General features: G+C 45.3%; 1 protein-coding gene across 1 annotated transcript in view; it reads left to right on the top strand.

The window, feature by feature from the left end:
- Nucleotides 1–20,465, top strand: part of LOC144166394 (mRNA cap guanine-N(7) methyltransferase-like) — a 36,719-nt gene extending 16,254 nt beyond the window's left edge. The window contains exons 7-10 of the mRNA XM_077695914.1: nt 9,184–9,301; nt 11,746–11,862; nt 15,238–15,271; nt 19,680–20,465. Coding sequence (XP_077552040.1) covers nt 9,184–9,301; nt 11,746–11,862; nt 15,238–15,271; nt 19,680–19,732 — 322 coding nt within the window. The 3' untranslated portion in view covers nt 19,733–20,465. The remainder of the gene's footprint in view (nt 1–9,183; nt 9,302–11,745; nt 11,863–15,237; nt 15,272–19,679) is intronic.
- Nucleotides 20,466–22,614: the final 2,149 nt, after the last annotated feature.

Here is a 22,614-nt window from a genome sequence, read left to right as displayed (position 1 = left end):
GCCCTGCAGAAACCTCATTTGCTTCAGCGTGCGACGGTTGTTTAATTAGAGGCATTTTCAATGCGGCCAGTCGCAGTTTCGGTTTCAGCGGGTGCCGCGAACCGACGGATTTTGTGTGAACAAAGCTGACCATGTGACCATTGGAGGGATATCACAGAGCAGAGCTGCCGTAGCACTGTCGAATCCGCATCGCCGGCAGTTTCTGCGAATGCCCCCACGTACTGATCTCGTAAGCCGCTTAATTAAAAAGCGACCGTGGACGTGACGCAGGCGCTGCGAGTGCAAATGCTACCGCGGCTAAAGAACGACGCGCGATGCTCGAGACGGTGGGTGGCAAGACGCGCGCTGTGAGCAGCCGGCCGGTCTGCCTACAGGTCCGCCTACAGATGTGTTCAGCTTAGCACTGTGGCGGATATTCGATTGCCGCTCTCGTAAGCGGTGCAGATGACAATTTTTAATGAAACCCGACATCACATCATAAACTACTTTCTCATATAAGCTGCCATGGTTATGACTTGGGTACAGTTTCGTGCAGCGATAACAAGCTATCACTCGAGCTACCTGCGCCGGCCTGGGCCACTTCGCGGCTGTGGCCGCCGCCTTCACAGCGACCGTGCGGCTAGCTCAGTGGGCTTTTCGTGCCTCCGGCGCGTTTTCGCGTCCACTGTAAATAAAAAGTAATAGAAAAAGAGTTCCTGGAATCGCTGTAGAACTTTGGTCGCGGCTAGCTGCCCGATGAGCTGACGAAATCACGGCGCCTCGGCCGCCAACGATCGGGTCGTTCGTTCTCGAGAGCAGAAGCTCCGCCCTCCGGCCCTGCGATTGTAGCGGCGAGCCGGGCGAGCCGGCAAAAAACGCCAGCTGTGCGGAAGCGGCAAACACAAACTCGTGACGTGTGTGGATGTTGTTTATTTACAATTGCGCGTGGTCCTCTGCTGGCTGCTCGGTTGCGTTTCCTACACTTTAAAATTGATTTGAAATATGTTCTAGGCTGTATTCGCCGCTGATATTTTGCAGATGATGTATATGTGTTCCCACCAATCTATCTCCGAAGTTATCTCGCCTTCAAAATTTTGTGTCAGTACCCCTTTAATCTGGGTGACTGGGATATCCCAAGCAGCAGAAAGTGCGAAGCTTAAAGGAGCCATGAAGACAAAACGCAAGTTTGGTTCATTCAAAAGATTGCTTCGCTAGAATCATACTGAAACCACTTTTAACGTAAAGTTCGCTCAAATAAGCTACATAATTAGGAAAAAAGAGAATGGCTATGCGACCCACTAGCTCATTTCCCGCAGCAGAACCTATGATGTCATACGCGCCAGCTCTGCGATTTGCGGAGGCCGGCAAAAGCAAACGCAAATTAGGCAGAGCTTATTATAAGCTTGCCGAACGAGCTATTTGAACTTAACTCTTTCGGGATCGCTCCATAGGCGATCGATCACATATGATCGATGGTTTCGCGAGCCTGCAGATCACAAATTTTCGCTCGATGGAACACCTAGCGACATCTAGGAGATAGTTTGAAACCTGGAGTTTTCTGTTCTGTGAAGTTCCTTTTTTTATCGCCAGGTGGCATCGCATCAGATATTTTATTCTGACGGGCAGTGGTTTCGAATGTAAACAAACATGGCGTCATACTCGCGCAAGCGCGATAAGAAATCCGCCTCGTCTCGTCTCGCATATCTCTGCCTTCTACTGTTGATTTTAACGATGAGAGTGGCAGTGAAGAGTCGGAATGCGGCTTTAGAGATCGGATTTCAGCTCGAGTGAGGTTTCGGGTGTCGATCAGCCTGGAACATCAAATCGCGCTCAAAGGTGGGTGTTCGTTTTAGTTTCAATTGGCTCTAGAGTAGGTTTGTGCGCTCGAAATATATTCTGGCTGGTTTATATTTGTTCGCTAGGGTGTTAACTACCTATGGTAGTGATCTCCTGCCACCAGCGCAGAAACAGGTCAAGTTTTCGCCGAGACGAGAGCCAGGTGTGTACCGGGGCGACGACGTAGCCAAGGCCTTAGTGCCAAAGAGATCACACACAAAACAAAAAACGAGTTACACCTAGCCGCATCAAACTTTCGCGATAAAGAAACAAAGCATTGTGTTGGATTTTGTATATCCTGAAATAATTTTATTCTGTATTAATGTTTTTATATTTGCGCTTTTTTCTATCTTTTTCTTTAGTTTTTTTACGAAGTTCTTACTTTCAGATTTTTTCATGGTTCTGTCGTCAGTGTTGAAGGAAAACTTGGTATTCTATGTCAAAGAACATATAATTAGCTGCATTTTAGTGTATGCTAAGGCAGGATGGTGCCTTTGCTTTATGTAATAAAAAATTTGTACCGAGACCTCCCTTTTTCATCACTTTTTGCGGCGGTCCCGAAAGAGTTAAATTCAGGGCACATTCTTTTTACAGCTGTAAGAATGGTGGGACAAACAGTGGAAGTTACGAAAGCACACGTAAACATAGAAGTACAAATGTGTACTGCGTACTGCACTATGCTTGTTTTAGCTGCACAGGACTGCGGGGCTTTGGGCTTGTCTCAGACTACACTGGCTGACTGACACAAGCAACGGTGTCTTAAGTGACCATATTTGTCGACCCAGCACCATGTTTCACGAAACGATTATTTTCTTCCTGAACAAAAACAAGCCAGGTTCAAATACAGTCACCAACAGACTAAAGGCAGAAAACGGCTTGCCACAGTATGGGGGCGCCATCTAGCTTCACTAACGGTAAACAAGGCTTCCAAGTCGGCTGCAGAGCGGTCGGTTCCTGTGATGTCATTGCAGACCACGAAAACGCACGATTTAGCGGGAAAATCAAAATTTTAACTTATTTCTCAGTGAATAAAGCATCGTTTGCATTCGTACAAGTGCTGGGGGCACTATAAAACACGAAAACTTTCGAATAACACAAACTTGTACTTTGTCTTCATGGCTCCTTTAAGCACGGCAACCAGACTTACTCAGTCTACAGCAGTTGCAAAGCTCCCCATAGGCCCCATGTATCAAAAACTGGTCCGTGGTTGACCCCCCTGCCCTTAGGGCAAAACAGAGGCAAGCATATAACGCAAGTTGACTGCCTTATTATCTGGCACAGTTGAAGTTGTACACAGGTTTTTGCGGCTGCTGCCGTATGTCATAAAAGAAAAATCGTGGAAACATAAGTAAACAGTACATAATTTAATATTCCCAGATATGAAAAGGCAAGCTTTATTTTACCTCAAACTGTGCAACCAAGTAAAGGTTGACCGAAGTTCAGTCCTTTGTGTCCCAGTTTCTATGCCAATCCCCTTTCCCTTAAGCTTAACAAAGCAGGGGTGCTTGCGTGGCCCAGATTCTGAAGTGGAGTTTCGCAACACGACCGCTATTATTGCCTGGAGCTTGGCAAAGGTGCCAAGCCAATGTTTGGCCAAGCTGTAGAACAGCGCTTGGCAGTGCGTATTGCCATGATAATGGCTACACCATGATACATCTGTTTCTTTCATGCACTATTTTTGCTTTTTGGCCATTCATATTGGCCAGGGCGTACTCGATGAGTTCCCTCACAACTTGATTCTATGTATGCCGTGGGTGATAAAATAGTTCAGCGCTTGCAAAAAACTATTTCCTCAACGAAATCTTTGCTTGACCTGAGGGGATGATATTTTTCCAGTTACTGCATGTAGCGCTTCAAAAATAATTGCGGCTGAAATCATCCAGTAGAAGTTCCACAGCAATTCAGCTTTGACAAAAAACTTTTTTTTCCTTTAATATAAATTTAAGATATCAACAACATACATCCTGTATTAAATTACAAATGGACATTAAAGATTTGACTTTGGTTGATCGGCTGAAAGGAATGACGTGGTGGCTTAGAAGGCAGGTGTATTTCAATTTAGCAAATGCGTGAGGGTATTGTGCACAATTAAGGAATGCAGTGTCAATGTTTAGATGAAAATCTCTTCAAAAGAAGCAGCATTACACATCAGTGCCTCTGTTTAGTTTTTCTATTGCGCACATAATGTTTTAATTTTTTTATCTTACAGAACTAGGGACGGCAGTTGCGAGTTTCGAAAATACTTTTGTTCAATAAAAACTTGAACATGGAAACAAAACACAAACTGATACGTGTAGATTACGCATTAAATGCAAAGGTACTTGAAGGACATGTAAAGGCATGCTTTTGTTCTGACTTAGCATTTTGAGATGTTTAAAGATACCAAGAAAAGCAGAGGCATTCTGGTGAATAGAAACAAGTGCCTCAGTTCTCACATAGGTATCTACCGCTGAAAATTGTCTAGCTCAACTGCACTGTGAAGTTTCCACCTTGGAAGTGATGTGCCTCCTTGGAAGTGATGTAGCGTCCATTTAACATGCCATTAGCATACTGGAAACACACGTTCACCGAAGTGGTTATAATACTTACAGAAAAGGCATTCACCGCAATGTGTGACTGCCTTGTCCCGATAACAAGGATCCCTTTTGGACCCAATACTTTTATCCTCCAGAGCGAAGGCTGCCCACTCATCACATGGCTTCCTGGAATAGGGAACCGCTAGCAGTTCACTGGCTCAATAAAACATTTTTTACTACTACTGCTACTACTACTACTACATACCACCAACTGCATCCCAAACACCAAACAAATAATCGAGACGTCACGGAGAACAGATGAAGCAAGCATGACTCCCCAGACACTGTCTGGCGATTTCTGCATGATATTGCTGACACGTAAAGTGCAAAAAATACACAAGAGACGAGGAAAGACAAGAGGCAAGCGCTATTTCCAACTGACATTTATTCTCAAAAATGCTCATACTCTCAAACCTCGTTACAATGTAATGGGATATAACAAAATAATGGATATAACGAAGTAAATGAAGTTCCTCTTGAAATTTTTATAGAGAACTATGCATTTTAAACCTCATTGGAACGAAGTAAAATTGAGCTGTCAGTGGTTATAGCGAACTACATTAGCCCCTCCCCTCCCGGAAAAAACTCGACCGATGCGGGAAGCATTCCGCGGGGTTCGACACTTGTTTGGCTCGGCCGTTTTAAAGCCCCCGTGTCGACCTCACGGCCATGCACAGCCACGCCATGTGCGGCTGAGCGAGCCATGCCCCTCGCTCACCCAGCGGGTCACGTGACAGCAGTGAGAAACGGCGCAAGGAGCCAACCGATTGTCGCAGATGTCACCGGAGAAACCGATGCAAGCAACAACGAAGATGCCGTGGTCTCCCATGCGTGTGTGTTAGACGTGCCAAAGTCATCGCAGGCACTCAATGCGGTTGACCGCCTACGTTGATTCTTCAACGCCTGTGGCGACGGCGAAAATCATGCAGGGTGCGCACAGGTCCTTGAAAACCTTGAATACCCTTGAATTCCAGAAGTCTGTTTTCAAGGCCCTTGAAAACCTTGAATTTTTTACAAGTCCTTTGAAAAGTCTTGAATTTCTTGAATTCTAGATTTAATTTAGTAATTGTCATCAAGAAAACGGACTTTGTTGCTGAACTTTTGTTCTTGTTTAATCATTCTGAACCGCAGTCAAGAAAACACCGGTTTTTATACCTCTGTAGCCGATTCTGTTAGGCAGCTGGCAACACTGAAGACAACGAGCCGTTTCCATCCCCATCGCTATCGCATCGCTACCTCGCCATCACTCGCTGAGTCATACGGCCGCGTCCGTGCGCTAGTATTCGTCTAATCGTGATTTCAGCGCTTTTTGAACGTGGCTTCTTCGGTTCAGTGAAAGTGATGTGTTGATATGTGAGACAATGCCCGGGAAAAGCAAGTTTCAGACTACGTGGCTCCACCATGACGACTACAAGCAGTGGATTGCACCGGACACAACAAGTCCGCATCGGGCTAAGTGCAAGCTTTGCTGCAAAACCTTTGATGTGACTGCCATGGGTGAATCGGCTTTGAAAAGCCACATGAAAAGTGCCAAGCATATTGCTGCAGTGAATATAACGCAAGGTCGCGTGTTGGACAGCCATCTCACTGCTGTCGCGAGAGAGACAGGGCAGTCCGCTACCACGGCTCCGTTGCCGTCACCAAGCCTAAACGACGCTTGCAAAACGCACGAGCTTGTTACTGACGCTGAAATTATTTGGACTCTGAAAGTCGTCACATCCCACATGTCGTACCGGATGTCATCGCAAGCAGGGGAGTTATTTCAGCGCATGTTCCCGGACAGTGAAGTGGCAAAGGCGTTTTCGTGTGGTGAAAAGAAATGCGCCTATGTGACATGTCATGGTCTGAGGCCTTTCTTTCTCTCAGCTTTGCAGCGAGAGATAGAACAGTGTGAAGACAATTTGACAAGGGCACTGATAGGCTGGATGAATTCTATCCTGACCTCTTGAAGTTCAATTCAACCTACTCGGAGTTGTGGAGCATTGTGAAACTTCTGCTTGTCCTCAGTCACGGCCAAGCAACAGTTGAACGTGGATTCAGTGTGAACCGGCAGGTGTGCGTAGAGAACTTGAAGGAGCTTTCATACGTGTCGCAACGGGTTGTGTGTGATGCGGTTGAGAAGGCAGGTGGTGTCCTACAAATTCCAATCACTAAGGAACTGAGGATTGCTGTGTCGGCAGCTAGGCAGAGGTACGGAGCATACCTGGAAGCCCAGAAAAAGCAGGACCTTGATGCTTCAAAGCAGAGGAAAAAGCACTGCATAGAGGAAGAGCTTGACGCAATGAAAAGAAAGAAACAAAAGCTGGAAGCCACAATTGATGACCTCGTGGCTTCTGCAGATGCCTATGTGGAAAAAGCAGAGGCAGAAAATGATGTGACACACATTGTCAAGTCAAATAGCCTCAGGAAGACGGCAAAGGACAAGACAGCTGAGCTTCACTCGATCAAGGTCCAAATTCAGCAAAAGCGACTGGAGCTCCCCTGAAGAGGGTGGCTAGGAGGAGCTGCTTAATTTTTTTTTGCTTTGTGCAGTTAATGCTATTTGGGGCAATAGAACAATTTTCTATTGTGTGTGACATGAACAAATCTGCATTGTGATATATGATAAACCTATTCTTATTTTTTCTGTTCAGTGCAAGCAAATTTGCATTGTGAGATTTTTTTCTTTGTGCAATAAATATGTCGGGCCTTTTGAAAGCCTTGTCTGCAGATCTTTGATGTAAAAAAATCAAAATAGCCTCGCGCAGAGGGCCTTGAAAAATCCTCCCACAGGGGCTTGAAAGTCCTTGAAAACCCTTGAATTTTTCTCTTCGAAACCTGTACGAACCCTGAAATGGCATCAACACGGTGGCCACCTCTGAGACGAAAGTCTTGCACTTGAAAAAAAACTGCTTCGATTATTGCATTCACCAGGGTTCATAGTATTGGGAAATACAAAGACCACAGTTTCATGGCCAACACTGTTTTGTCTATTGTTTGACCAAAAATGGCTAATTATCACTAATTATCCTGGGAACTAATTGACCGACTGAAATAATAATAATGGCATATTCGAAATCAGTGGGAAAAAGCAGCTAGACTGACAATTTTCACAAAGTTTACTTGAAAATTAAAAGTTGTTGCTTTAAGACTAGTGTCCCCCCCTTAATTAAGCAGATTGGTACGTACAGCTATATCAAAGTGGTTTTTTCAGCTCCCAAAAAGCTTTTGAAGCTTTGTGAAGCGACTTGCCCCATGGAAAACTGGAAAAAGGACTGCAGAGTTAACCACAAGAACAAGTTGGTCGCGTGTGCCAAAAATGTGGCGTAAGTCATCTCTCTTCCATGCAGTCACAAATACGTAGGCCAGACATCACGATGTTTGAGCGAGCGATTGCGAGCATCTGCGAAACTTGAAGATTGGGCACATAGGGCAGCTCCGTGAACATTGCGGGAGATGCTAATGCACGCCTGGCTTTAGTGAGACCATGATAATAGCAAAGCACAAGAACCAGCTCGCAAGAGAAATCGCTGAGGCGGCTGAAATGGTGCAACTGGGCGGTGCTTGCATAAGCATGCTGTTGGTACGTTTGTCGGCTAAGGAAATCGCGTATCTTGCTTCTCAGTAATGCCAAATCAGCTGCCGCCTGCTTTCTATGTTGTTATCGTTGTTTTTTTCGGGGAAGGGGGGGGGGGTCTTGATTTTTTTTAACATAATACAATTTGATATAATACAATTTTGTGCTGAAGTGCGCACATCTTGTGTATATATGCCGTATTTTCGTGCGTATAACCCACGCCTGCATATAATCCACACCCCCCTTGTTTCAGCCCGCCGGAAAAGAAAAAAGAATCCTCGCGCATTGCCCACACATTTGATGCAGGAAAGGCTGCACTAAAGCTAGTGCTCAAGCCACACATCACATACAATGTAGACAGAAAAAGCGCATATTTAGCAAGTAGAATGCATTCACTGCAAGGTGAAAGTCACAATTCACTCAGTGTCATTGCTTTCGCTAGAGCTATCACTTGAGTTGCATTCCTCACTGTTGTACACAGGGTCATCTTGTATGTTTTGCACAATCACTGCCATGGAAGGCTTAGTCAGTGTTAGTGCATAGGAGCTTCACGGCACAACGCGCATTGCAATGAAGCTACACTAAACGAACCCCGCGAATCATCCGAACGCCGACTTTGCCACTGAAATTTTCGCATTTTTGGTGCGGGTTATATGCACGAAAATACGGTATGAGCATTTTTAAGAATAAATGTCAGTTGGAAGTAGTGCTTGCCTCTGTTGTCATTCCTCCCTCGTCTCTTGTGTATTTTTCGCGCTTTACGTGTCAGCAATGCAATACCAACTCGCCCAGAAGTCCGCATTATTCTGCATGACGTGACAGTCTCGCTCGTGCGATCGGCGGCCATCAACCTGCACCACTGCCAAAAAAAATATGACGGGGCTATTGCAGTTGGGCCTCTGGTTGCCTTTGATAGCATCACTTGAAAGCCAATCACTTGAAAGTTGGTGCACTGAAAAAAATTTCTTTAGTGCGAGCCCATATTACATCATTCCTGCCCACAATGCATCAGTGTGGCGCAAAATTTGAAAGTTTTTCAATGTTTCTCGCATTTTTGTCGCGTAAAAAACACCTTTCGCAGCTGGAATGAAGCTGAGTGAGCTACAACATGCAAGTTTGTCCAAACTGAGCAAAGTTGTAGTATTTTGTCTTTGTGTGCCGTGTAAAGGCATCGGTAAGCTGTAGCGTGTAGTGCAGCCTAGTGTTTTTTTTGTTTTTTTTTTCTTCCCCCACCAGGCTGGCCAAGGAGTTTGACCTGAAGCTGGTGTACAAGAAGCGCTTTGAGGACTTCTTCGAGTGCTTTAAGGACGACCCCGAGGGCAGGGTTCTCCTGCGCAAGATGCAGGCCTTGGAGGTGAGCCAGGGCTTCTCAAGTGACTCGTGGTTTCCTCACACGTCTCGTGTCATTAGGGACTTTCAGCATTGCTGAAGTTAAGTCCTGTACTTACAAGGCTGGCACATTGGGGGGCATGTCTTTTCGCGCAAGTTTACGGACACTAACTAGGGTGAACTGTGTCTGTATTCCAGCGCAAAAAAATGCCTAGCTAATTGCGCGTGATTTAAAAAAAACTGGCCAAGTTATGTCCCGACAAAAAAAGAAAAGCTCAAAAGTTTGAAGCCACCTAACCTGCAAACTGACTTGTGGCTTTCGCTTGTCTTCGAGTTACTTTGCTGAGGGTCAATGCTTGGGAAAACTCAAACAGGACTGTGTGCACTCGCCAAAACTGCAGCTGTATAGGTTGTGTTAGCATCTTTAACATTGTTACCATATACGATAACATGTTTCGTCTCATCTGTATTCTGCTGGCTTACAAAATGAACAGAACTAAACCAGAGCGAACAGAGCTCATGGCAGAGTTTAACGCACGTCTCAGTTTTTCTGTTGTTTTGTGGTGAATGCCTACTCAGTTTGTTGTGAAAAATGCCTTGAACTTCACAGCACCCATTTCTGGGGGCATGAAAAAACTCACCTGTAAAGTCTAACAAAAAAAAAAAGTTAATTTCTCATTTCTTTCAAGGGACGCAGAGCTCAGAAATAAAACTTGGGAAATACGGTTACAAAGCGCAATGTCCCAGAAATTGCACATCCACTCGTATTATAAAGGGCAGCTCTTACAGCACCACTAGTGAGACAAATTCAGCTACAATTACCTAATCGTGGCAGGAAAATTGGATATTTACAAGAAAGGGCACCCCATACACCAAGGCGCCATCGTGGTATAAACTGATGGGTGTCTACTGCTCGTTGAGCCTTGCGAGCATTTTATGAGTGAGCCACCTCTAGCAACCAAAGTACCTAAGAAAGAAGTCTAGCATCCGAGCTTTGCTTTGTGCGATAGGCCACTGGGATCAGGAAAGTGGTTTTGGGCCTCAGCGTAAACTGTAAGCACTGGAAAATATCCTGAGTGGTAGACTTTCAGAGTGACTTCTTCAGTTGAACAGTACAAAAATTTGCTGAATAATGACGAGAGTTTAAAGTCAGCTTTCCCGCTTGCAGGTGTCTTTTTTTTTATTGTTGTTACAGAACAGAAATTTATTTCACGAGCGACCTGATGTTGTGCCCTTATTTTAAGCGTTCTTCACATGGTTTGTCAGAAAACCAGGTGAAAATTTGCACCACTGCTTTTAAAATAATTTGACGTTAAATCTACCTATGTAGAAGACATGATACCATGTACCTGGCAGAAGAAATTTTCACACATCCAATTAACGTTGAAAGCATCTGGTATTTGAAGCACCTGACCTTCGTTAATATGAAAATTGCGAGTTGCTAGTTCAATTGTCCCTCCCTGACAGATTCCACCTAGGAGTCTTTGATTTCCTGAAAACGTGCGTGATTGGTACAGGTAAATACTTGCTTCAAAATCTTGCCTTAAAACGCGGTGGTGCCTTGTTTATACCAATCACACGTGCCTCTCAGCGACGCCCAGTGTGCATGATGCCATTCTGTTCCCTTCGCTCTTTGTAAATATAAAATAATTGTGTGCTTGAATTGCGCTTCAGAGTGGCACCTTTTTCAAAAGTCCATAACAACAACAACCGAAATGGGGTGCTGTCAGCAGCAGTAGCAGGAACCTGTACAATGCGCAGCTAAAACCAAACTGCACCATCATTTCCTCGCGTGATGTTGACAGAATGTTCTGAATTGGATTCAGTTACATTTCGGGAAGAGTCAGTGCCACTATGGCAGGGCTGCTAGCCCCCTTGCTGTGGGGTTCACTCTTGAACAGGTGAATCTGAACTCTACTTTTACAGAAAAGGGTGCGTGTTCTCGAGCCTGATTCTCTACTCTTTTAGCAAAAAAAGGGTGCATGTTAGAATGGTGCAAGCACAGTAATGAGGAGAGCCAAAGGTAAACATGGGAAACGTTCTCCAAACTGGGCTCCCTGGGCGTTCGGTTCTCCATTTGAAGACGCTAGACGCCATCACTTTCCCGAGATTAATAGATAGGCCATACCCCTACGCCCATCGCTATTTTCAGCACATGAATCTATGCCTCCCACGAATCGCCTTCTAACTCACATTCAAGATATCGGATTTTTAAAACTTGTTACCTACCGCGCGTAATTCCAAGATGGTACACGCCACGATCCTTGCACTTTTTGACAATTTTTAGACTGAGGGCCTTTTTACACTCCATACCTGTGATTTATTTTTCTAGCCTCCTCACATCCTTTGCAGTTGTATTTTACTGAAATGAAAGACCACTCACCCTGACACGGTGCTCTTTGGCCTCGGTGCCCTTGTGTCATAAACGCACATATACATTCAGTTGTGCTGGCTGACCCCTCCTCCCAGGCGTATCCGGCCTACGGCAACCAGAGCCTGATGGGCCGACACCCCGACGACTACGAGCATGCAGAGGCTGAGCTGAAGAAGGTCACGGCTCAGCCTTCGTCGAGGAGGCCGCAAGTGGTGAGTGCGCTGGCGGAACTGCCTGCTTCCCTGCCTGCCGTCAGTCTGGCCAGTATCCTTCCAGTATCCACAGGCACACTTGAAAAAATTAAGGCCGTTCCACTCATCGTGGAAGCTGTCGGAAGTGCAGAGCAGTGACTCGCCATAATGGGCTGTAGCGCCGTTATCCGCTCACTGCAACCACCCCATGCAATTCAAACTTCCCGCCTTCGCAGTGCTTGCGCGCCCCCTGCCTGAAACTGTGCCAGCGGGAGTTCTGTTCTCTTTGTGCATTTCTCCCCGCGCATGCCGGCGTTGCACTGCCACATTTTGCACAAGCGCTAGGATTGGATGGGATTGGATTGGCTTGGATTGGATTGGTTTTGGATTGGATTTGGATTGGATGATAACCAGCAATAAGCATAATAATCAGCTAATCCTAGACAACCAGGAAAGCTAAGAATAACCAGCTGAACCTTAGCGCACGCTACATACATCCTGGCATAGCCGCTTGGCTTTCGAAGCCTCTGGGTTACGCCGTGGAGAAAGTATTGTGACAGGCTACACCGTAACGCCGTGGCGACATACCTTGTTCCAGCGAGCGAACTACGACGACAAGGTGAGCGCCTAAAGGGCTCTTCACTTAAAAATAAACATTAGCGTAGCGTGTGGGACTGTGTGGCCTGCAGTCACATGCGTGTCTCAAGTGAGGCCGAAGGAAGGCACGTGGTAGTGTATCCCCTCTAAGCGGCTGTGCACCGATTAACGCTTTTGTTGCCACGAGAAATTGACCAATTTTGAGGGGTCTAACAAAACATTTTTTCTGTGCTATACATATTGGTTAGGCGCACATTGCAGTGACATACAATGCAGAAGATTCCACGCGCTTTTCAACGACACCAGTTTTAATAATGTTCTCATAAATAATGATTAAAAAAATTATCCAATGGGAAATTTTTTTCCAGGCGTTGAAGAACATAAAAAAATAGGAAGTTGTGTATAATAAACTACCACTAGTAGAAAAATTTAGAATGTACATTTTGTAGGTAAACATTTTAAAAACTTGTTCTAGAAAAAAAAATGAGTTGGGCGGTACGATTTGCCAGATATAAAGAAAACGTTAGCCCGTGCCATGTGGTGAAGCCCAACCACTATTGCAAAATTTGCTATCTTGGATGATTCTCTAGAAGCAATCTGGTGGTTTGGCATTATTAAAGGCCCCAATTAGCCTCCACGTGATGCAAAAACACTTTGTCAGTGATTATAACCAGCACAATAGTGAGGGCCAGCAAGCGATGCGAAAAAAATCCGCTTGGAGTGATTTGCTACTTGACTTGCCGGGAGTGTTCTGACAAAAAAATATTATGGTAATGCAGCCTAACCACGATCTTCATCCTTTTTTGTCAAGTGCAGCAGCCACGCCCCCTTCCTCAAAAACACATGCACCTCACCTCCCAAAAAACGCCGTCAGAAATCTCAGTGTTGCCAGAGCGGGAAAACTTAAACTGATTCTAAAAGTGGTGCAGTGCCTAGACTAACCACTGGCCGCATTAGGTGTACGAGAAACGACTACAACGTGTCGAAATAGGCAATATAAATCCTTGATCACTGGTGATCGATTTGAATAGGTGTGGTAACGAAAGAGTTAAGAGAAACAGAGATAGAAGGGGGGGTAATAACAAAAGTTATGGTAGAAGCAGCACAAAATTAGAAGTGGCTAAGTAGGACAGTACATGCGCAGCTTATTGCTCACCCACCCCTGTCGTGACAGCGTCATTCCGTATCGTATACGATCCAGGAGTAAAAGCGCCTAGTGCCATCTAGTGGTTCCCCTTCAACACTAGGGACGTAATTTTCACACACTGTGAAAGAGGGCTTATCATCTGATCTTCGTGGCTTTGAGGTACAGTCTTTGGTTCTTATTCGGACGGCCTGGGTTCAAGCCTTCGCAGTCTTCCATCATTATTATTATTTTTTCTTTTTCAAGTCGGTGATTTTTGTGCAAAAAGGTTCTAAATCAATATCTCTACCCATTTTTCTGTACAGGTGCTGCAAAAGTAAATGGAGTACGGCTTCGTGAAATTAGAATAATTTCTATTTTATGCGGCTGCCAGCATAAATAGAATATATGCGGGGCCCGATTTTATTTTAGAATGACTTTCCTGAAAAGTCAGTTAGAGGTTGCTAAACGGGCACGTGGCGAAGAAATCCCCTCGAAATCTCAAGACCCTGCTCTGTTAACTTTTTGGGACGCCTGTACATAACTACATAACAGTGGTTTGGTACGTCTCACATAGCATTAAACAGTTTGTGGCCTATCGCCGTGTTCAATGGATGGTTTGTGCCGTGCACAAGCGGCCGCATCCGTACAGTAGATGAAATGGAAAGTTGCGTCCTGGCTCTTTCTCCTGGCTCTTTCGTTTAACATGGCTGACTGGGGTTGGCTTGGTCAGCTCTGTGGGGTCATGTAGAGTTTGCTCTTGCTTAATCCACCGATGTGAGTCGAATATTTGTGTTTGGTCAGTAAACTTAACAATGATTTGAGTTTGCATGTCTTTACGATTGCTTCGCACTGTGCTAGAGTGATCAATAAAAGGTATTTCTGCCCCAATTTTGTATGAAGTGCGTTCGCTAGTCTCAGGCGTCGCTACACTATCGTTTGCTGCTGTGGCACTTCTAGCACCCACAAAATGAGTGTATCACTTAAATTTATCTCCATTATTGAAGCAACATTTTCGTGGCAGTGTAGCAAGAAAGTTATCGTTTATTTCGGCTGGTTGGTGCTGCAAATGTTGCAGTGAACTTCAAATCAAATCAAATAATTTATTTTCACTGCAATGAAAGGTTACCGAAGGAAACGCAGGCAAAAAGCCTTAAAGGCTTGGCAAGGACTGTGCCTCTGATCAAAGGGAAAAGGCAACCCTTAGTTAAACTGCCTGATGGAGAGGACATTTTTGTAGGGGAATGGTGCGGCTTTTTTTGCATGAAAGGATCTTGCTGTTACCACCCTCAGCAATCTTAAAATTGTAACTGAAACAATTTTTGCGCTCGCTATTCTAAACCCATAGCGGCAGAGAAGTCGCTCCCTTTAACCTTCTTCCAGACTCCCATAAGTGCGTGTGGCTTATCAGGAACAGCGCTGGCCAACATTAACAAGTTACTAGTCAGGCAGGTGTTTTCAGTGATCTGGTTGTTATTCGTGATGGCAAGTGCATCGCTCATGACACATTTACACAAAGCAAAATTTCGCTAAAGAAATTGCACATCTCAAGAGAAGATGTACTGTGCAGTTCTTGGTGTTTGCTAGCCCATTTGTGGCTCCATCAGAGCATTAAATTGGTTACGAGCTGTTGACAAACTAACATTTCTTCTTTGTTCTTGTTTTTTTTTTCCTAGGGGACACTGTCTCAACCAGAATGGGAAGCACTGAGTAAGTTGGATGCTTTTGTTTTACATACCGTATTTATTTGAATCTAGGCCGGCCCCGATTCTAAGCCGAGCCCCGAAAGTCCGAAGCCACGAAAAAAAAAAAAAAAAAAAAAAACTTACCTTGAATGTAGGCCGAACAAAAAAGCAAGGTCAGTGTTCACAAAAAGAAAACACGTTTATTGAACATGAAGATGCGGTGCTCATTTTGAGTCATCATCGCTGCTAGTCTCTGAATGCCATCCTCGTAGCAGCGCACGCAAATATCCTCTCCCGTTGCGTCCTGCAACGACGGACATTTTTTCATCCACGCCGAAGTCCCGCCCGGCTTGAACGTTCGACGACAACTCCGCCACTAAAACAACTTTTCTTGTAAAAGCGGCACTATAATGGCACCGCTTGTCAAAACCAAACGCCACACCGCACGCAGGCCACTATCCGCACAGTTCAAAATTGCGGCATCGCCCCCAGCTATGGCTTCTTAAAGGAGCCATGAAGAGAAAACACAAGTTTGGTTCATTCAAAAGATTGTCTCGTTAGAATCATACTGACACCACTTTTAACGTAAACTTCGCTCAAATAAGCTACATAATTAGGAAAAACGGGAATGGTCATGCGACCCACCAGGTCATTTCCCGCAACAGAACCTGTGATGTCACATGGGCCAAGCTCTGCGATTGGCGGAGGCTGGCAGAAGCAGACGCAAATTAGGTAGAGCTTACAAACTAGACGAACGAGCGATTTGCGCCTAAATTTAGGGCACATTCTTTACAAAGCAATAAGAATGATGGGACAAACAGTGGAAGTTACGAAAGCACATGTAAACATAGAAGTACTGATGCGTTCTGCTGTTCGTACTGCGCACCGCATGCTTGATTTAGCTTCACAGCACTACGGGGCTTGGGGTTGTCTCAGACGACACTGGCCGATAGACGCAAGCAACGGGGTCTTACGTGACCCCATTTGTCGAGCGAGCACTGTTTCAGGGAACGAACATTTTCTCCCGGAACAAAAACAAGCCAGGTTTAAATGCGGGCAAAAACAAACCAAACGCTTGCCACGGTATGGTGGTGCCATCTAGGTTACGGAACGTAAAGAAACGCGGGAACAAACCAACACCGCTGTACAGGGTGGAGACAACCTTTGAACGGTCCCGTGCCGCCGCAATTGGGCCAACGGGCTCAACGCGTTATTCTTTTCGTTTCCCACGAGACCTAGCAACGCGAAACAGACAATATGATTCAAACTTCTTCAGTAAACCGCGTTGCGGCGATAATTTTAGCGCGGTTTTGACACAATGACTTGCTTCGGCGGCGAGCGAGCAACCGAAAATGGCGGCGCCAGCGTATACGTGTCTCTACCCTGTACGGCGGATGCGTGAATGGAGGTACTCTAGGCTGCAGAGCGGTCGGTTCCTCTGATGTCACTTGGGAACACGAAAACGCACGATTGAGCGGGAAAATCAAAATTTTAACCTAAATTGTTTGATTTCTCAGTGAATAAAGCACCGTTTGTATCCAGACAAGCGCTGGGGGCACTATAAAACACGAAATCTTTCGAATAAAACCAATTTTCATTTTCTCTTCGTGGCTCCTTTAAGTGGCTACTGGCTCGTCTAGTAATGGCTACAACACTTTCTTTTCTGGGTGGCGCTAGCTGCGCACCACTTCCCTCAATTTCACTTGGAAATTGGCGCGTGTTTCAAAATCCTCGAATCCAAGCCGACCCTGGAGTTTGATATATCAGTATTTCAAAAAAACTATCGGCTTAGATTCGAATAAATACGGTAATCGCCTTTGACAGGGTGATAATCATGATGATAATCATGATTATAATCGCCCTTGGCAGGCCTTTGACACAACCAGGCTAATGATGATGATTATGATGAGGAATCGCCCTTGATTGGCCATCAACGTGTTCACTATATTTGTGGGCATTGATTAAATCAGAACGTGCCCTTAGTTGTGGGTGACACTTGTGCTGGTGAAGTATGCACGATGAGTTACATACCATATTTACTCGCGTAATGAACCCTCCCCCCACTTTTCTTCTTGAGAATTTACTTTTTTTGTCACTGAATAAAAAATGCAGCAGCGGGGATATGTTTTTATCTCAGCATGGTTGCTGATGCTGTAGACGATCGCAGTAGCTTGATATCACGCCACAGTACACGCAGAAATGCTAAAAACGCATTTCAACACAAAGAAATCTCAACTCTAGCTGGAGACGTGAGCGGGTATGCTGTGGCTTACAATTTAAAAATTGCGCGCTTGCGGTGCGCCACCTGCTGAACACAAAAACCTTCTGCCATAAAAATGTTGCGGCATGCGAACAAAGCGCAAAACGCACTCCACACTCCTTCCCTGCTCTTTGACGTTCCGGCTGGTTTTGGCGGCGTGCGAACAAAGCACTAAACGTATTGCGCACTCCCCTGCTCTTGCTGTTCCGCAACTTCGCCATGACGATCCGTGGTGTTGTTGTTCAGCTGGGTTCCGACCTTTTTTTTGTGCTTCTGGTGCGCACCGTACGATGGGCCGCTACATGAGCTGCACAGAAGGTTTTAAACTGAAGGCGGGGGAGCATGCGTTGATGCACATGGAAACCGCGCGGCTGGGCGGCACTTCAGTGTTGACCCACTGCGTGTACGCTACGGGCGAAAACAAGGTTTTTGGTCGGGGAACAAGGATCGTCATGTGTTCTGTGGGCCCAAAAAAGGGAAGTTTCGGGTCTGAGAAAAGAAGTTTTGGAGTGCCTTGACGGCACGGAAGACGGTGCGCTGTGGGCCGACTAAGAATGTGAAGCCGCAAGCGATTTCAGTGAGGAGGACAGCTCCATGGCGAGTAGGGGGCCACTAGCATGTTGGGAATAAAAAATAAATTTGATTGCGTAATTACCTACGTGTTTTTACGGAAATGGTAAGGCTCTGACAGCGCTTCTCTTAGCAACTTTATCGTGTGGAATTTCAACTTTTAAAAAATCTGTTGCCGTTTTTTTCCCGCATAATGAACCTTCCCCCCAAATTCATGCCGAATTTTCTGGAAAAAACGTGGGTTCATTACACGAGTACATACGGTACGTTGCACGATGCCCTGAGTTCTCTAGGTAGGGCTAGTATTAGAAAGGCCATCACGGAAGCCTGCTCCTTTCACTTATTTGTTCAGAGATAAATGACTTGCGGTCGGCAACAAAAATGCAAGAAACATGTACTACCGCAGCCAAAAATGGTCAGATTTCTTTCACATGTGTTGTACATATTTATTATTTGGTTCATTCAATGTACTTCTTGATACTCTGCAGGGAAGTGTCACCTCGTGGGGACAGCACTTAGATCTAGTACCGCTGCACTGCTGTTTGGTGTGACACAAAATTAGTGTATTTGCACAGTTCTATTGCACTCCTTTTTTCACTACTACGTAGTAGCCTTCAAATTTGTGTGCGCATTGCACTTGCACTGGAAACCGAAATCAGCTTCAAAGCGGCCACTGGACACTGACTTGCTTCAAAATCCAACTCAAAACAGTCCACATCAACAGCACATGAGTAAATTTTGACGTACCTACAGTGGAACTTCGTTTATTCGTTAAAAAAAGCGCGAGGGAGAAACGTCCAATTCGGGAACACGTACTATCCAATGAGAAACTAAACTGCGGGGAATTGTTAGTGTTCACAATTGAGAGCGTAGTAACTGGTAAATCGTACGAACCGAGAACGTATCGACGGGATTCTGCTGTATTCCTCAATGGGCGTTCCTCAGCCAGCTGCTGCACATATTGCTTCTGGTCAATTTGTACCTCATTATTTCAGTCGTTATGCCTTCAAAAAAGGCCACTATGGAAGCGTCCATCAAACGCAAGGTAATTTTACTTGCCAACAGGAAGAGGAACCAAGTGGCATGAAGCACACTGGCATCCCAGAGACGTCAGATCCGCATGAACAACACAGAGCCATATTTTAATGCAGGGCTTCACTGTCCCGGAGTACAGACGTTTTCGAGAAACTGAATCTGTCGGAATTCATGAAGGAGCAACGAATGAACCAGTGGTCAATCTCGTCGGAAATTATGAAGTTCAAGGCACCCTGATTCACTAACACTTCCAAGATCCCCAACTCCGTTTTTAATGCCCGTAGAAGCTCGATAAGCAAGTTGAAAAAAACACAAAAAAGCAGGTATTTTGTGCCAAAGTTGTGTGCATCAAATAAATTGTCTTCTGACAGGTAAAAAGTGTTATTCCATTTACAAGTGCACGGTACAATCAGCGTCAAAGCATTTTCTTGAATTTCTCAAAGCAAACTTACCTGCCCATTACAATGGGGGGATGTGTGGGAACCGTTACAGTGTTAATTCTCTAAAAAGCAAGGGTGCCTGGAAGACCCTGGAATTTCGGCTTCTTTTTTTCCACCTTTCTTCACAGGCATTTACGTCGTGTTTGCGTTTCAAAAAACGTCGCCACAAGCTTCCAAGTGACGGAGGTCATCGGGCAGCCTTGTTCAGTTTCCTGCAACCTGGGAAACCCGCCACCAAGAAGACATTCATGTTTGAGAGCCTGTTGTTGCTGTGGTACTCAACGGCGTTGGTGCATCGAATCGTTTGCTGTGTTTTCTACCTACCACAATAACAATGTGCTCTTGTAATAAAGACTTTCCCAGATGTACTTTGTTAAAATTTGCTGTTTTGCCGTAATTTTTTTATATATTGAAGCATGCTTACTGTGCCAGCCTGTGTTCGAATATACTAATGGCATAAAAACCTGCATAACTTCAAAAAAAGTTGGGAAATCAATAAAAGCTACTTACAATGAAGCCTCTTTAAATCGTATCTGGCGGGGACGTGAAGAAAGTACGTACTAACCGTCACTATGGTTTATCCAAATGCATTAGGTTAAAGAAAAACCAAGTTGGGGATTCGGCTTTGATTATAAAATGGAAGTACGGCTTATGCGGGTACGGTTTAACAAGATTCCACTGTATTTGATTGTCTGTCTACCAGAAAAAAACATCAATTCCTTAGATCACTCTGAAAGAATAGACTGTTTCTCTAGACGTATTCGTGCGATTAATTTCTCTGTAGTGCGTGTTTAAATGCGGCCCAAATATATTCATAAATACTTACACATTTGTCATCATTCCCGGTGCATAACTTAGAAAACATCTGGTCTCGAGTCAAAACGTGAACATGCCTAATAAATGGTTTAACTGCTTATTTGTTACTTGCACTACATTGAATGGAATGGGCACATTTGAAATGGAATGGACACTATTATATGATGGAATTACATTGAATGGAATGGATTACATTGAATGGAATGGACACTATTATATGACATCAGGCTCAAGAACACTGCTTTGCCTCTCGCTAAGGTCTGCGCGAAGGCAGTTTGCAGCCGCTGCCCTTAACTTGTGTGCATTACGATATGCTGTCACTAAATTGGTGTTACTTGTTTCTTTCTAAGAACGGGAGCAATACAGCCATGACACCCTTACGCGATATGAAGCTTGGCTGCACCACCTTGGATGGCAAACGCTCCAGCACCGGCATTCTGTGGCGCGTGTGGGCTTTCTCTGCTGCTGCTTGGACAGCTCCCTAGGAGTCGCCTACACCTCCTCCGCCATTCGGGTTAACAGGCGAACCATTCATGCGAAGACTGCCCGCCACCAGAACTCTCTCATCCCAGCAGCAGTGCGGGACTTTCTCTCTGCTCCTCTAAGTGTTCGATCACCCCTCCCCACGGTCCGTGAGGCATCTAGGGCGCTATGCAGAGCCCTTGCAAGATGTCTGTGATGCAAATTGCTAACCGCCTTTTTTTTTTTGTTTGTTTGTTTGTTGGATGGCTGGCAGGCGCTCTGTGTGCGGGTTTTCACCTTTCTGCCACGCCTAGCACGCCAACCAGGATGGTCCCTCTTTCTCTTACTTCTTTACCCCTCTCTACCCATCTCCTGTGCAATAAAGATTATTATTATTATTATTATTATTATTATTATTATTACCTGTGTTTATTAACAAGCTGAATGTGTTTTACAAGCGGCAACATCTTGCGCAAGATGCTTTCGTCGGTCAAATTTACTGGGTGATTTTCAGTGGATCATTTCAACTGTTCAGCAGTAGAGCCACGCTTCACTGCACTTCATTTGGTAAGGCTTGAGTGCCTTCCAGCAAGCCACCACAAGGCAGCAACGAAGAGAACGAAAAGCGCCATGGACCCAAACTGCGTGCAGATACATTACCTTTTTCGTACTAGGCAACGCGGATCATGTAACTCAAGAGTGTCCTTGCGTGCGGCCAAGTGGCATTGTTGTGTCAGCATTGCCGCGACACTGAAATGCTCCAATTGCAGAGAATTAGCCCGGTAAATTAAATGCAAATTTGTTACCTATCCGCCTCAATTCACAGTTGTGATTCCAAATGGACCCAGAGACTCCCCCCCTAATAACCGTGTTTATGCTCCTCCTCCTCCCAATGACCTCCAACCACTCCAGTCCTGTTCTGCCCAAGCCCATTCCTCGCCACCAAATTTTCTCCTGTCGTTGCTCCATCCCCTATGCTTTGTCTCCTGTCACAGTCGCCACTCTGTCGTAGCGCGAGTTCTAGCACGTGCTAGAGAGATTTGATAGGCTGCCAACAAAACGATCCTGGCCTGCCAGTCATGGAGAACTTCCCACAGCAAGTTCGGAGATCCATGTGAGGTGCAAAAGCTGGGCCTCCGACCAAGGGAGAGGCGCCGCCAGCTCTGCTGTTTCTCCAGACTCGCACCAATAGAGCAAGCTGCGGCATTTTTTTTTTGATATACATATCGTTCAAATCCACTTTGACTTGAATTGCATGTGTTAGAGGTATTGTTCATGCCATAGGCGTCGAGTTTTCATTTTCCCCCGGGGGGGGAAGGGGGGGGGGGGGGGGGGGGGGCTCGGCTCCCCCTTGACTTGCAGCCTACAGGGGTGAGACAGCCCAAACAGATTTGGGAGCAGTTTTTGGAGCAGCAAAATTTCGATTTTGGAGCAGAAGAATCTTGATTTGGAGCAGTTAGGGACATTTAATACATCGTCTTGTGAGCTTAAAAAATCACTATTTCAGCAATTTGCAGGGTCAAGTGCACATTTCAATCAGTTTTGAATACACAGAACACTCAAGCAGCCTTACCTGAAAGAGTTTTTAAGAGTATCACAAAGTACTAACTGCACTACCTTTTTCCTAACTGGTGATATTGTGTTGCGCCTGCACGCAACACTGACAAAACTGCCGTTCACATTAGAGAGTTTTAGCAGTCCGTCTGTTCTGTTGGTTACTTTGTTACCGGGTTTACCGGACCGGTATGCGCCTGCGCGCGCGGAAGGGCGAGGAGGCATGGACAA

The sequence above is a fragment of the Haemaphysalis longicornis genome, unplaced genomic scaffold (genome assembly GCF_048455015.1).
Source record: "Haemaphysalis longicornis isolate Haplotype H1 unplaced genomic scaffold, Haemaphysalis longicornis Haplotype H1 scaffold_17, whole genome shotgun sequence".
Classification (NCBI taxonomy): Eukaryota; Metazoa; Arthropoda; class Arachnida; order Ixodida; family Ixodidae; genus Haemaphysalis; species Haemaphysalis longicornis.
This window is presented reverse-complemented; position numbering and strand designations above follow the sequence as displayed.